Below are 11890 nucleotides of genomic sequence, written 5' to 3'. Positions count from 1 at the left end.
TTAATATGCACATTCAGCACATCCAATGCATCAAAACATTGTTTTCTAGTTGGAGCCGCGCCTCGTTCTCAAACTGTATGGTTTGACTAAAATGAACAATGACAGCAATATAGTCCACGATGAGCAGCGCTAAAATCAACCTGCGTAGTTGTCCCTCCATTGTGACATTAGAAAGTGTCACATTTATCTTGCTGTGTACTCTTCTTCAACGTTTGCTTTACTTCCTGGATTTTTCCCAAATGATAATTCTGACCAATCAAGAGCAGCTTTCTCACACAAGGCATTTGATCTGGTCCTCTTGTAAATGCTGCCGTGAGAACACGAACCAACTCTAGGCAATTATACAACTTTGGAACAACATGAGTCCCTGATTCAGACCAAAGGAGACCACTCTAGGTCTGAAAGCAGCCTAAAAAACAATATATTGTGCAGCCCTACCAAGTGTGCATGAATCATCTGTGATACAACCATCTGAACTTGAGCTTCCATCCTCTCTTAAAAACAGACAGACAAAACTTTTAGGGATAAATCTCTTGCTCTTTAATGCAATACAGATTTCTATTTCATTTTTCCCTCTAGGACACTTCCATCAACTGCAATCAAATCTGTCCATGTTAATGTGGTCTGCGTTTCAGAGGTTATGCCTATTTTACAAACTGTTTTGAGACTGTGCTGCAGCAGAGCCGTCTTTCCTCTTTTCACTGCATGTTAAGTTTGAAGTAAGAAAAAGTGAAGCCCTTTGGGATGTCTCACTGCTACCCCAAAGTACTCAGGACTGCAGTTTGAGGAAAGTCTGCTGCTTTTTAAACAAGCAGTTCATTCTTGACTTTTTCACCCTGCCAGTGAGCCGACAGGCTAATTGAGCTTCTAGCTAAATATCATTAGTGAGTGCACAAATCAGACGGTGACAGAGAGCTGGTCGAGTTTTGTGGCCAAAGTGGATCAGATCTTCATAAAGGTGAAATGGTGAGTGAAATGAACTTTAATAGAGCTGAAAGAGTTCAGGCCTGAACCTATTTCGATCCCAGCTAAGATCAGCAGGCCTCTGGTGGAAGACAGATTTAATCTGCCCCACTTTCACCATTTCTTAATGACTTATCTCGACCTCAAGACATATATCAGTGACAAAATGAGAAATCCAATCTCTTGGTTTCCACAATGAAGCAGGTCTAAGACTGAAAGAACTAAATCATTTGTACAGATTATACTTATTTTTATTTATATCATGTATAGTCCATACACTAAAGCCCAGTTCAGACCAAAGATTCGTGACAAGATGAAACTGTTTTAGAATGATGCAGAGAAATGTTGCAGCGTTCTGAACTCGACTCAAGCCGGCTGATGGTTTCACCTGCAACTCAGCTGGTCCAGCTAGCGGCTGGTTTTAGAACATAAAGCATGTCACCTATTTCTACAGCCAACCTTCCCTGTCGAGCCCTCTGTGTCTGTCCTCACAGTGTACCAGTGCTACTGCTCGCTGCGTGTGTTTATGCCCCCACACACACACATTCTCACTGACTGATTTATTAGCGCTGGTTATTTATACCATGTGGCTTATTTATTATGAATACAGTCCATCTGATGCGCGTTTTGTTTGTTTTTCGCTGTTTCATCACTACAACAAATGCAGCTGTCGCCAGTATCTCACTATCACTATCCTCATTCATATTTCAAGAAGCGACAAATTATATTCAGCCACAAAATAAACCTGTAAAGCTGGAAATCAGAACAGAATTACAGAGAGTTGTTGCATAGAGATGATACACTGTCTCATCTAGTTGCATTGATGTGAACTGGCAGTTTTTTAAAACGTTGCAGAATGGCACATTGCAAGTGTTTGAAAGTTTCAACTTGTCTCGTTGCAAAACTACTACTTAATTTCTTCTATTCCAGGCCGCAATGATAATATATCGTGTGGGTTACACATCTCCACCCCTCCAAGCCCAGTCTTCAAATAGGCTCAAAATGCCTCCCAAATATGCTGATAAAAAAATAGGAATGAATAATGCTATGTTTAGACAGGCAACCATTCACTGTCCGAAATAATCAACAGCAAATGTATTCATAATACTGAATAAACCTGAGCTTATTGCTATTATTACTATTATTAAACGTATTACTACTAGTTCTAGTATTACAGTTTAGTTTTTAGTTTTTATGTTACTACTGTGATACTAGAAGCAGATTGAAAATTAGCAGTTAAGGTGGAAATTAGGGCTGGGCCAGTGGAAATAGACAAGTTATTTGCTTTAACCTGTCATTATAATGTAAATGTTGATTGCACAATGTGATTGCTATAGAATAAAGACACCATAGGCATTCAGATTGGTTCTCTATAAGCCTGCTTTCACTATGCAATTTTGTCTGCCACCAGGTGCAATCTCACAGGAAAATGAAGGCTCAATTTATGGCACAAAAGAAGTACGTCAACAATTATCCAGCCAAAATAGGAAGACAACAGTGCTTTTGTTTTCCCATTAGCCATCAGTAGCTATTTCTAGGTACCAAAGAGTATCAGTGTAAGTTCTTCAGACTTAGGGCCCGTCCCAACACCCCCCCTTAGCCCTAACCCTTGGCCCTACCCCTACATTTGCGCGTTCCCGCGAGGGGTAGTGGTGTCCCAATTCCTTTTTGCGTGTAGGGGTAGTGGGCATAACGAGGGGTAGTGGGTATGAAACTAGCCCTTCGGAGCAAGGGATTTCAGATGCTGACTTGCCAGCGAAGGGTAGACGTCGCCATGGCTACCACCGAGCAAGAGACGGGGAACAAAATTCATACATAGCTAACGTTACCTTTGTAAGGTTGCTTGTTAACTAGCTAGCTAGCTCGCACTATCTGGCGTCTGTCATCTGTCCTGTTCTGCAAAATTGTTGGATTTTTCACATTACGATAACACGCCAGCTAGTATAACTATGCTGCCTCGTAATGTTAGCTGGTTAGCTAGCTAGCAGAAGTCCCCTGTTGTCTGTCGTTCATCTAACGAAGCATGATGAATGCGGCAAACGCAATCGGTAGGATGAATGAGACTCCATTGTAGATGGCTCGCAGCTTCCTATTTAAAATAGTTACGTATGCGTGAACGTAACCAATGCGGTGACGTAGTGAGTGGTGTTCCAATTCCTAGGGAAAGATTTCAACCCCTACCCCTCGTTGCTTCATTTCGAGGGCTATGGGTAGTGGACAAGGGGGGGTACTGACGCCGACGACATGCCGCTGGTGTGGGTTTGTAAATAGAGAATAATGGGGGCGTCTGTTTTGATGCGCGTCGTACGGTGCCGGTGTGTTTTGGCCTTATGTGTCACTTTTTAATATTATCGTATGCCATAAAAATGTTATAAAAAGTCATAAAATGTTACAGTATATGATTAAAAGTCAATAAAAAACGTCAAAAAATCATAAGCTGACTCTCTAGAATGATACTTGGTCATCCAAAGAATACTGATTTAATAATTTTGTTCTTTAACCACCCTGAAGAACTGGATCATAGGTAGGTTGAAAAAATTAAATAGGTGGTTACAGCCCTGTTTCTATTCTATGTAATACATTTTAAATAGTTTAAGTTTTCCTTTATCCTTTGACCGATGAGATATAACTGATGATGGGTATTAATTACAGAAAATAAAAGGTATTGTGTTCACTGAAAACACATCCTACAGCGTATGTCGCTGCACAGATATGTTAGATTAAAACAAAAACCAAGTTTAATCTACACCTGCAGGAGTGCTTAGTGAATTTCACTGTACTGATGAATAGAATTCACACAAAGAGGAAGCTTCACTGATTATCTAATCACCACATGAAAATCCATCAGTTACTCTACATTTTAATCACATTAAGTCATTAAAACTAGGTTGACATGATTGATATCTGCCTTTGGTTATTTCTATTTTAAAGCCAATATGAGCTCCCCAATCATGTCATCCATGTGTCATTACCAATCACATGTTATCTACTGGTTATTATTTTTCAATCCTGTGTTAATAAATCACAGTTGAGTCATTTCAGCATGGCCTAGTTACAGTTAGGTGTATTTTTTCCCTCTGCAAGAACACACAATGACCATTACATAAACAGACAGAGGGAAAATGTCAGACTTGCTCAGGGAAGCGTACACACGTGTTTCCATGAGCATTTTTCCTCCTCGAGATGGAATACTGTGACACCATGCTTCTCCTAATACTGCAGTTTAAGTTAAGGTAAGCATAGATAATTCATGTGGTCATGACGGGGCATCTGCTACATGCTCACAAGTCATTCTATCACTGCAAGTCAAGCACAAAAAATGACATTTTCCACACTTCACTGCAGCTCTGTTCTCTTATGAAATTAAAGCCTTATCTTGAAGTACTAAAAGGTCTCCCTCCGCTTCACTCGCTGACCAGACTTCACCTGCAGTGCATTCAGTCAGGCAAATGTTCATTTTGAATTTTGGATAAATGTCATATAACACTGTGGGTCAGCTGTTTCCCTACGTTCAGCAGATGCTTACAAAAGTATCTGCAGGATATATCAAATTGTGGCCGCTCAGCTTCTAATATTTACATTTGAGTTAAAATCTGTGAGAAAAAGTAGGAGTTAAAAATAGAAAAATGAAAACCTGGTTTGCACACATCGTCTTGCTTAACGAGGAGTTAACACGTCTACTGCCACTCAGAGCTGAGAGATAGCAGAAGTATTACGAATGCACCGTCAACATTAACATACTCACACCAGCCGATGAAAAGGAAAACCCACTTCCTGAGCTTATCAGTGGAGTAAGTCATTACGATGGCTGTGTGAAGGTAACATCCTTCAACAAACATCCAGAAGAAGTTTGTCACCACAAAGTAGTTGTATATTGTTGTAATTAATCGACACCAAGGCTGAAAAAGAAAACACAAAGTTACTTGTAAATTGCAACAGAATATACTTGACATAAAATTGTTCACAGCTTTACTTGTTAAAATTATCCTATGGGCTTGAGTGTATAGGTTGGTGGTGTTACCTCATTGCTCTCATGGATATTGTGGTCGATCAACTGAAGCAAAAACCACATAACATTCCTCAGTATGAAGGTGGTGATCAGGTTCCAGTGTATGATGTTTCGAAGACATCGTATGCTCCTGTGCCACAAGAGAATGAACGTTTTTTAATCATGCTTCTATGAAGGCAGTACAGATTAGTGTTGTCACGATACCACAATCTTTGTTTCGGTACCAATACCAATATGAATTTCGATACTTTTCGATACTCTTCGGTACTTCTCCTAAGGAAAAGTCGTTTTGGCTACAAACTTTTAGAACAATAAATAGTAGGGGTGTAACGGTACCAAAAAATCATGGTTCGGTAGGTACCTCGGTACAGACGTCACGGTTTGGTTGCTCAAATGTTTCACCAAGTTGGTGTTGTCTCCCTTTGCGAGGCAGACTTTCTCTTGTCTTTTTTCACGTGCGCCAGCTGCGAATGTTGATACAGGTGTTGTCTTACACACCACTTGTGCAATCTGTGCTCCAATAGGAACAAGGAAGGCGTTTGTGTGCATAAATGAGTAAAATAAATTAACTAAATTAATGAATTGAATCAATTTCAAATTACCGGTATTTTCCAAATGCAGTATAGTACCGTTTGGAATACTCTAGTACCACGGTACTATTTTAGTACCGGTATACCGTGCAACACTAGTACAGATTATTCAAGGTAAACTGAGATAATATTTAAAATCAAGTTTTTCAACATAAAAAAAAGGAGTTTCTTTCATTATTGTGTTTTAGTCAGCTGACATCTTATTTTAAGAAGCTGGTCAATATCAAAACATTTTTTCAGTGGGATGGAATTAAAAATAAATGAGTTAGAATATCTTAAATATATATTAACACAACTTTTGAATAAATAGTTCATCAAGGTCAAAGCAAATCATGTTGGTTGTATGTTTGTAGTACGTAGTTTTTCAGATTATAAAAGGCTCATAGCATTTACGCAACAAGGCCAGGGTTGGTACTTAAAAAGAGGCATGCAAATTGTTACCTTCATTTTTTTTTTAAACTCAAACAGTGGACTCTTTTTAGAGTGTGGGGTTAGACTGCTGGTTGATGAATAATAAGGGAAATATTGTAATTATATAAAGTAATTGGCCAGTCATGTCACTGCAGAAAAAGACTCCAGTAGTGCATAAAAAGAGTCTGTAATTATCCCATCAATTCTGTTTTTAATTTACTAATGTGTACTACTACTACTACTAATGATAATAATGAAATGCTGAATTTCCTATTAGGCTATACGTTCCTCTTTGCACTGTTCCCATGGATGTATACACAACTATCACTGGATTACTATGATACTAAAGAATATTACAAATTTGATGATAGTCAGTGTAGGAGCCAAATTCGTCTTTTTGTTTTGTGAGAAGTGTATATTTTTTGCCCCATTAAAGGTTTATTCTTTGTGTTAATTAATATTAACTATTATTAATATTAGAATAATTGGTTATGGTGACCTGCCTGACTTCACACCTTCTTTTCCCATGTTCCTCTTGTTTCCTTTCCACACCTTTATCTTGTCAGGTAATTTGGGACTCAGGTTGGCTCAGGTTGAGCGGCACTACACAGTTTTTTGACCGCATTTGATTTGTCCTTAAATAGGTTGTCTTAGAGGCTTGAAGCCGTTTTTTCGTTTATTTTTTATATAGTCAATTGGGGCTGTTGTATGAGAATATTTTCGCATTTCTTCTAGAATAAATAAGTTCAAGTTCAGTTCAAGCGTGTCTGACTGCAACCGGCATACCTGAAGCCAGAAGGCAGCAAGATTGGTTCGTATAACTGCCTTAACAGTCAGACAAGTTTTAAAATCATAAAGAGCATCTTGTTTCTATGATTTCAGAGCAAACTTCTGAATATTAGTAGATGGAGACAGAGATATTGATACCTCTGACATGTATCATGTCTGTGTGATTAAATCTGCCTGAGTTATGACTCAGAGATAAAGGAATGTGAGTTTGGCAGCTTGGTCAGTGGCCCTCGGCGTCTGATTTTAATGCACAATGCACCCTTTAGTGTCTGTATGAGACGCACCGGTCTTTCAAGTTACTCCAGTGCAAACCCATCTGCGATAATGACGCAGAATACAAGTGAGAAGGTTCACACAGGGACGGACAATGGGTCAAACTAACACAGGACTTTCACACAGGAGACTGCTGTTCCTGTCTGGTGTGAAACCTAAGTCAATGTTGAGTTTTCTTGCCATGTAACGTCACATGACATACTCATTAAGTTACTCACGAGTCAAGTTACTTATCAAACTTGGGTTATTTTAACCTGAACAATGGTCTTCTTTCTAAACCTAACCAAGTACTTTTGTTTCCTAAACCTAAAATAGTTGTTGTGGAAAGAACATGTTTCCTGCGAAAACAGAAGTTTATTTTGAAAGGACACTGACGCATGTAACGAGCAGAGATTGACACATAAACTATGATGTCCAAAACCGACAATAGAGGGGGCAACCTGGTCTCACTCAGAAGTTGTGCAATGACTTCCGGTGTCAGTCACTGAAGAAAAGCCATCCTTTCATGTCGGCATAATACACGGCCCGTCACTGTTATTGTTTAACGCCATCTGGTGGCGTCAGGGGGACATGCGACTGGACAACAAGTCCAAGCAAGGCAGGTGTTAGGGGTGTTGGATGGGTCCAACAACCCCAGACTTTCACCTGGGAGGCCAGTGTTTGCTTCCCATTAGATTGTAAAGCCAAACCCTGTTCTTTTTTCCTAAACCCTGTTGTGTTTCTTAAAGGCGCTGTATGTAAGAATGTGGCCAAAACGGTTACTGCACTCAAATTCGAAATACTGTCGCAAGTCGTGTCCGCCCCCCCTCCCCTACAGATTCGAGGTTGCTGGACAGCGGCACACTGGAGACTGATTTGTTTGCCCACGGGCAGCTGCCGTGGCAGGGCCGCGTCACCGCGTCCTTGATCTACGGTTTTCCAGCGGTCTGTTCGAGCAATTCCGGCTTCTCTGCTGCTAACGCTGCTGCCGGGATACAGCTGAGGAAGAGCCGGCTGCTGTAGCTCAGTCGTAACTGTAACTGATGCTGAGACTCTACTGACTGCATGACTGGTAGACGGCGGTGGGTGGCGCAACAGGCCAAAACACAAATTCAAAACATAAACATGATTTGCGGACCGTAATTTTTTTTTTTTAATGCGAATATTCTGGCTGTACTATTGTTGTCGGTGAGATCAGTATGTTATATGAACATTATTCCTTAGTCTCTGTGACATATTAGGAGGATTTTATGACTATTTGCTTTAGATTTCTTACATATAGCTCCTTTAAACCCAACAACGTGCGTGTGTTGGCAAAATGTAACCACGTGTTTGTTGTTGAAGGAAAAAACGCCAGTTTATGTTGTACCAATGTATATATTTTGAAAGAGACTGTATGTAAACTGTACATTTCCTGTGAAAACGAAAATGTATTTTGAAAACAGAAAATGCATGTGACAGGCAGAAGTTGACACAACGTCCTAGAACGTCGACAACCAACGCACCCAGGGTACCTTGCTTGTCAGAAGTCAATGTGGAAAGTCCATGACCAAACATTGTTATGTGACGAGGTTGGAGTGAGAATGCGTTAGAAGGCGACCTACAGCGTCATAGTTTGAAGAGTGGGGCCACTGACCAAGCTGCTGTATTCGATGAGTTGAGAGTGAGAACATGCTGCATATATGGTGGAGCTTTGTGCTTTAAAGGTAGACTGTGCAGGATTGCAGGTTGATGTTTGTAAAGGCCAACCCCAGATTCACTCTTGTTTTGTGTTTCATCTCACTATATTTGTGTTTTTTCAGCACCATGCCTCCTGGATGCCTGCTGCTTACAGTCTAACACCTGGTCGCTATCTTTTTATCACAGTCCCAGCCTCACCTGGGCACTGCGGGGGTGTCCAGAACGCAAAATGTAAGAAGGAAATAAGAAAATACAGGCAGGTATCTCACACACTTCTAGTGGGTCATAACGGATGATTGAGAGAGATTCTGTATGACATTGTTTTTTAGGAAAATCCTATATAGTATACTTTTAAAGAGCTGCTAAAAGATGGATAATTTCATCTGTCATTCTTTGTACACAGTTCTTTTTTTCATTTTTTGGTTCAGATGTTGCTCAAAATGCTATTTCAGATCATTTCCTGTGCTGCCTAGAAAAAAATCTGTGGGGGAAAACACTAAGTAGTTATAGATTGTTCATGAAATCTAAAGAGATTTAATGTCAGGAGAAGATGTTGACTATTTTGGTCTTTAATCTGAAACAAATCAATATTTGTTTTGAGAAGCCCGCATCAATCAAACCATAGCGCACAACGCAGCTGAGGCTGTTTAGTATCTGCTCTGTTCCATCATAGGAGATGTAGGTGTGTGTGTGTGTGTGTGTGTGTGTGTGTGTGTGTGTGTGTTTGTGTGTGTGTGTGTGTGTGTGTGTGTGTGTGTGTGTGTGTTTAAACCAGGACATGGAAAAAAAAAGGTACGGCTGCTCAGAAGAAAGCAGTGTTATGAAATACACATTATGTCTCTCTTAACCGGAGTGCTCCAGCTGGGCCGAGCTGCAGAGATCTACTCATTTGACATAAGCGAGTTAATGATTAGCAGTCTGAGGATATTACGTGAATTTCCTTGATTGTTTTCCATGAGGTCTCATGCATACAGGACACATTTAGATAGGGACTATTTCTGTACTTGCCTTAAGCACAAGAAGAGAATGAAGGCCACGACGAGAGCTCCCACAGAGATACAGTGACCTAGGTAGTTGATGATCAGCGCTATTTTATAATGCATTGGATATTTTCTCTGTAAAGACAACACATGAATTACTTCTTGAATGCAACTGCTGGATAATAAAACAAAGAAGAAGAGGTTAAGAATGCAAAAATACATGCATAGACCCAGGGTGTATGTGTGTATTCATCTATTCTTTGTTTTTAAGGTGTAACTAAAGTGCGAGAAAGCAAATGTCATTGACACACTTCAGATGTCATGGCTTAAAATTATCTGAGAAAATGGAGCAAGACCCAGATATACACACAATCAGGAGACATGATGTGAGGTAATCAGGACAAAACCCATTACATGCAATACATTAGTCTTTGAGTTTGGCCTCAGGCTTCACTTACAGGGACACAGACAAGACGACTGTACTTATGTTTGTTAAGTCGTCTGGAAGCAAATGTATAAACAGTCTAACTGCTACTATGCAGAAAAATAAAATGCAGTTCAATAAGCGTTAAGCAATCAAAACACCACATTACTTGTGCAGTATCTAATCGGTATTCCCTGTGTGCCATTAGTGTAATAACGAGAAGCTGTAATGAGCATTTATCTCATGAAGATGCTTAACAGATTGCTTATGGAATGAAGGACGTAGCAGGATTGTGCCTGCAACGCCACACTAACCTTCTCCTCCAAAATCGGTTCACAATTGGAGTAATTGCTCTTCAACGCCCACGTCCCATTATCCATGCATTCCCTGTAAGCACTCCCTGCAAGAGAAGAGTGAGGAGCATGTTTGAGAAAACAACCAAAGTGTTTCATTCTTGCAAACATTGTTTTAAAAGTATTTGTTGATCTTTAAGATTGTTTTGTTCAAATCTCCCATCTGTATATGAATTTAACATCAGACACTGGTGCCGGCTCTGTGCAGGTGCAGGGTAGTGATTTGTTGTGGCAAGGTTATAGTGAAGTGTTTGCCAAGTAGGTAAGCAACAACATCCCTGTAATTTCTTTGAGCTCAGTTCAAAGTTGAGCACTACTATCCGTCTGAGTCTTATGCAGAATACCAATTCAGCAATACAATTTTTATTCATGGTGGGGAAATGCAAAGCCTCTTACTCTGTCACTTTATTTGCATATCTTTTAAAAACCGCTTTCCATAATCAACTTTGAACTGAATTTTTCATTTTGCAGTTCCTCACCGTAGCCCTTTATCTCTTTAACACTGAAAATGTATAAACAGCTGGGCGGAAACAGAGCAGCAGTTAATGTGTGAGGGTTATTTTCTCCTATTCTTTTTCAGACCAGCCACTTAAAGTGATCACTTGAACTCCTCTGCTGCAGGATGCACATCATTTATGTGTTTTTTCATTGTTGTGTATGAAAACTCACATCAGTTACAGGTTTGCTGCTGTCCGATTTTCAAAAGAGCTTTAAAAATACACACTTTTTCCACAGGTCAAAGTCTCCAGTGTGGACTCTTATTAAAGGCCAAATAAATGTCTTACAGACATGGGCGGACTATGAGTCAGTGAGCCCCTGGGCACAGATATGCAAAGGGCCTCACTACCTGTCCTACATAGGAGCAAGACACAGACTTTGTAGTAGTTTTGCATGTCTTTTCAACTTGTTATGCATCTTTGTGTCATTTTTCTGTCTCCTTGTGGTTGTTTGGGTCTCTTGAAGGTAATTTCATATCTTTTTGATGTAGCTTTGTGTCTTTTGTGGTTGTTTTGTCTGTTCTTGTAGTTATTACATGTCTCTGCAGTTCATTTGCATCTCTTTGTGGTCATTTTGAGTCACTCCCTGGAAGAACCCTTAACATTGAAGAAGCGTGCACTGCACTCGTAAGATAACTGCAACACTTTCTAATGTCACAATGGAGGGACAACTACGCAGGTTGATTTTAGAGCTGCTCATTGTGGACTATATCTTTCTATATAATGACGAAAACTCTGTGTGTGTGTGTGTGTGTGCCACGTTTTTCTCCTCACTGACTTGGTCAATCCATGTGAAATGTGGCACAGTGGTAGAGGGTCATGGGAGGATGAGAATGAAGCAATATTACATCAATTGGCCAAAGGGGGGCGCTATAGCAACCGATTGAAATTGCAAACTTTGAATGGGCATATCTCATGCCCCGTATGTCGTAGAGACATGAA

The 11890-nt window shown here is 40.1% G+C and overlaps 1 protein-coding gene across 1 annotated transcript in view; it reads right to left on the bottom strand.

Moving 5' to 3' along the window:
• LOC126409066 (corticotropin-releasing factor receptor 2) overlaps positions 1-11890 on the bottom strand; it is a 63411-nt gene that overhangs the window by 17556 nt on the left and 33965 nt on the right. The window contains exons 3-6 of the mRNA XM_050074955.1: positions 10413-10498; positions 9703-9809; positions 4985-5102; positions 4709-4862 (exon numbers count right to left, since the gene is read on the bottom strand). Of these exons, the coding sequence (XP_049930912.1) occupies positions 4709-4862; positions 4985-5102; positions 9703-9809; positions 10413-10498 (465 nt within the window). The remainder of the gene's footprint in view (positions 1-4708; positions 4863-4984; positions 5103-9702; positions 9810-10412; positions 10499-11890) is intronic.

Source organism: Epinephelus moara, chromosome 21 (genome assembly GCF_006386435.1).
Source record: "Epinephelus moara isolate mb chromosome 21, YSFRI_EMoa_1.0, whole genome shotgun sequence".
In the NCBI taxonomy this organism is placed as follows: Eukaryota; Metazoa; Chordata; class Actinopteri; order Perciformes; family Serranidae; genus Epinephelus; species Epinephelus moara.
The sequence above is the reverse complement of the archived record's forward strand: the minus strand, read 5'-3'. Positions and strand labels throughout refer to the sequence as shown.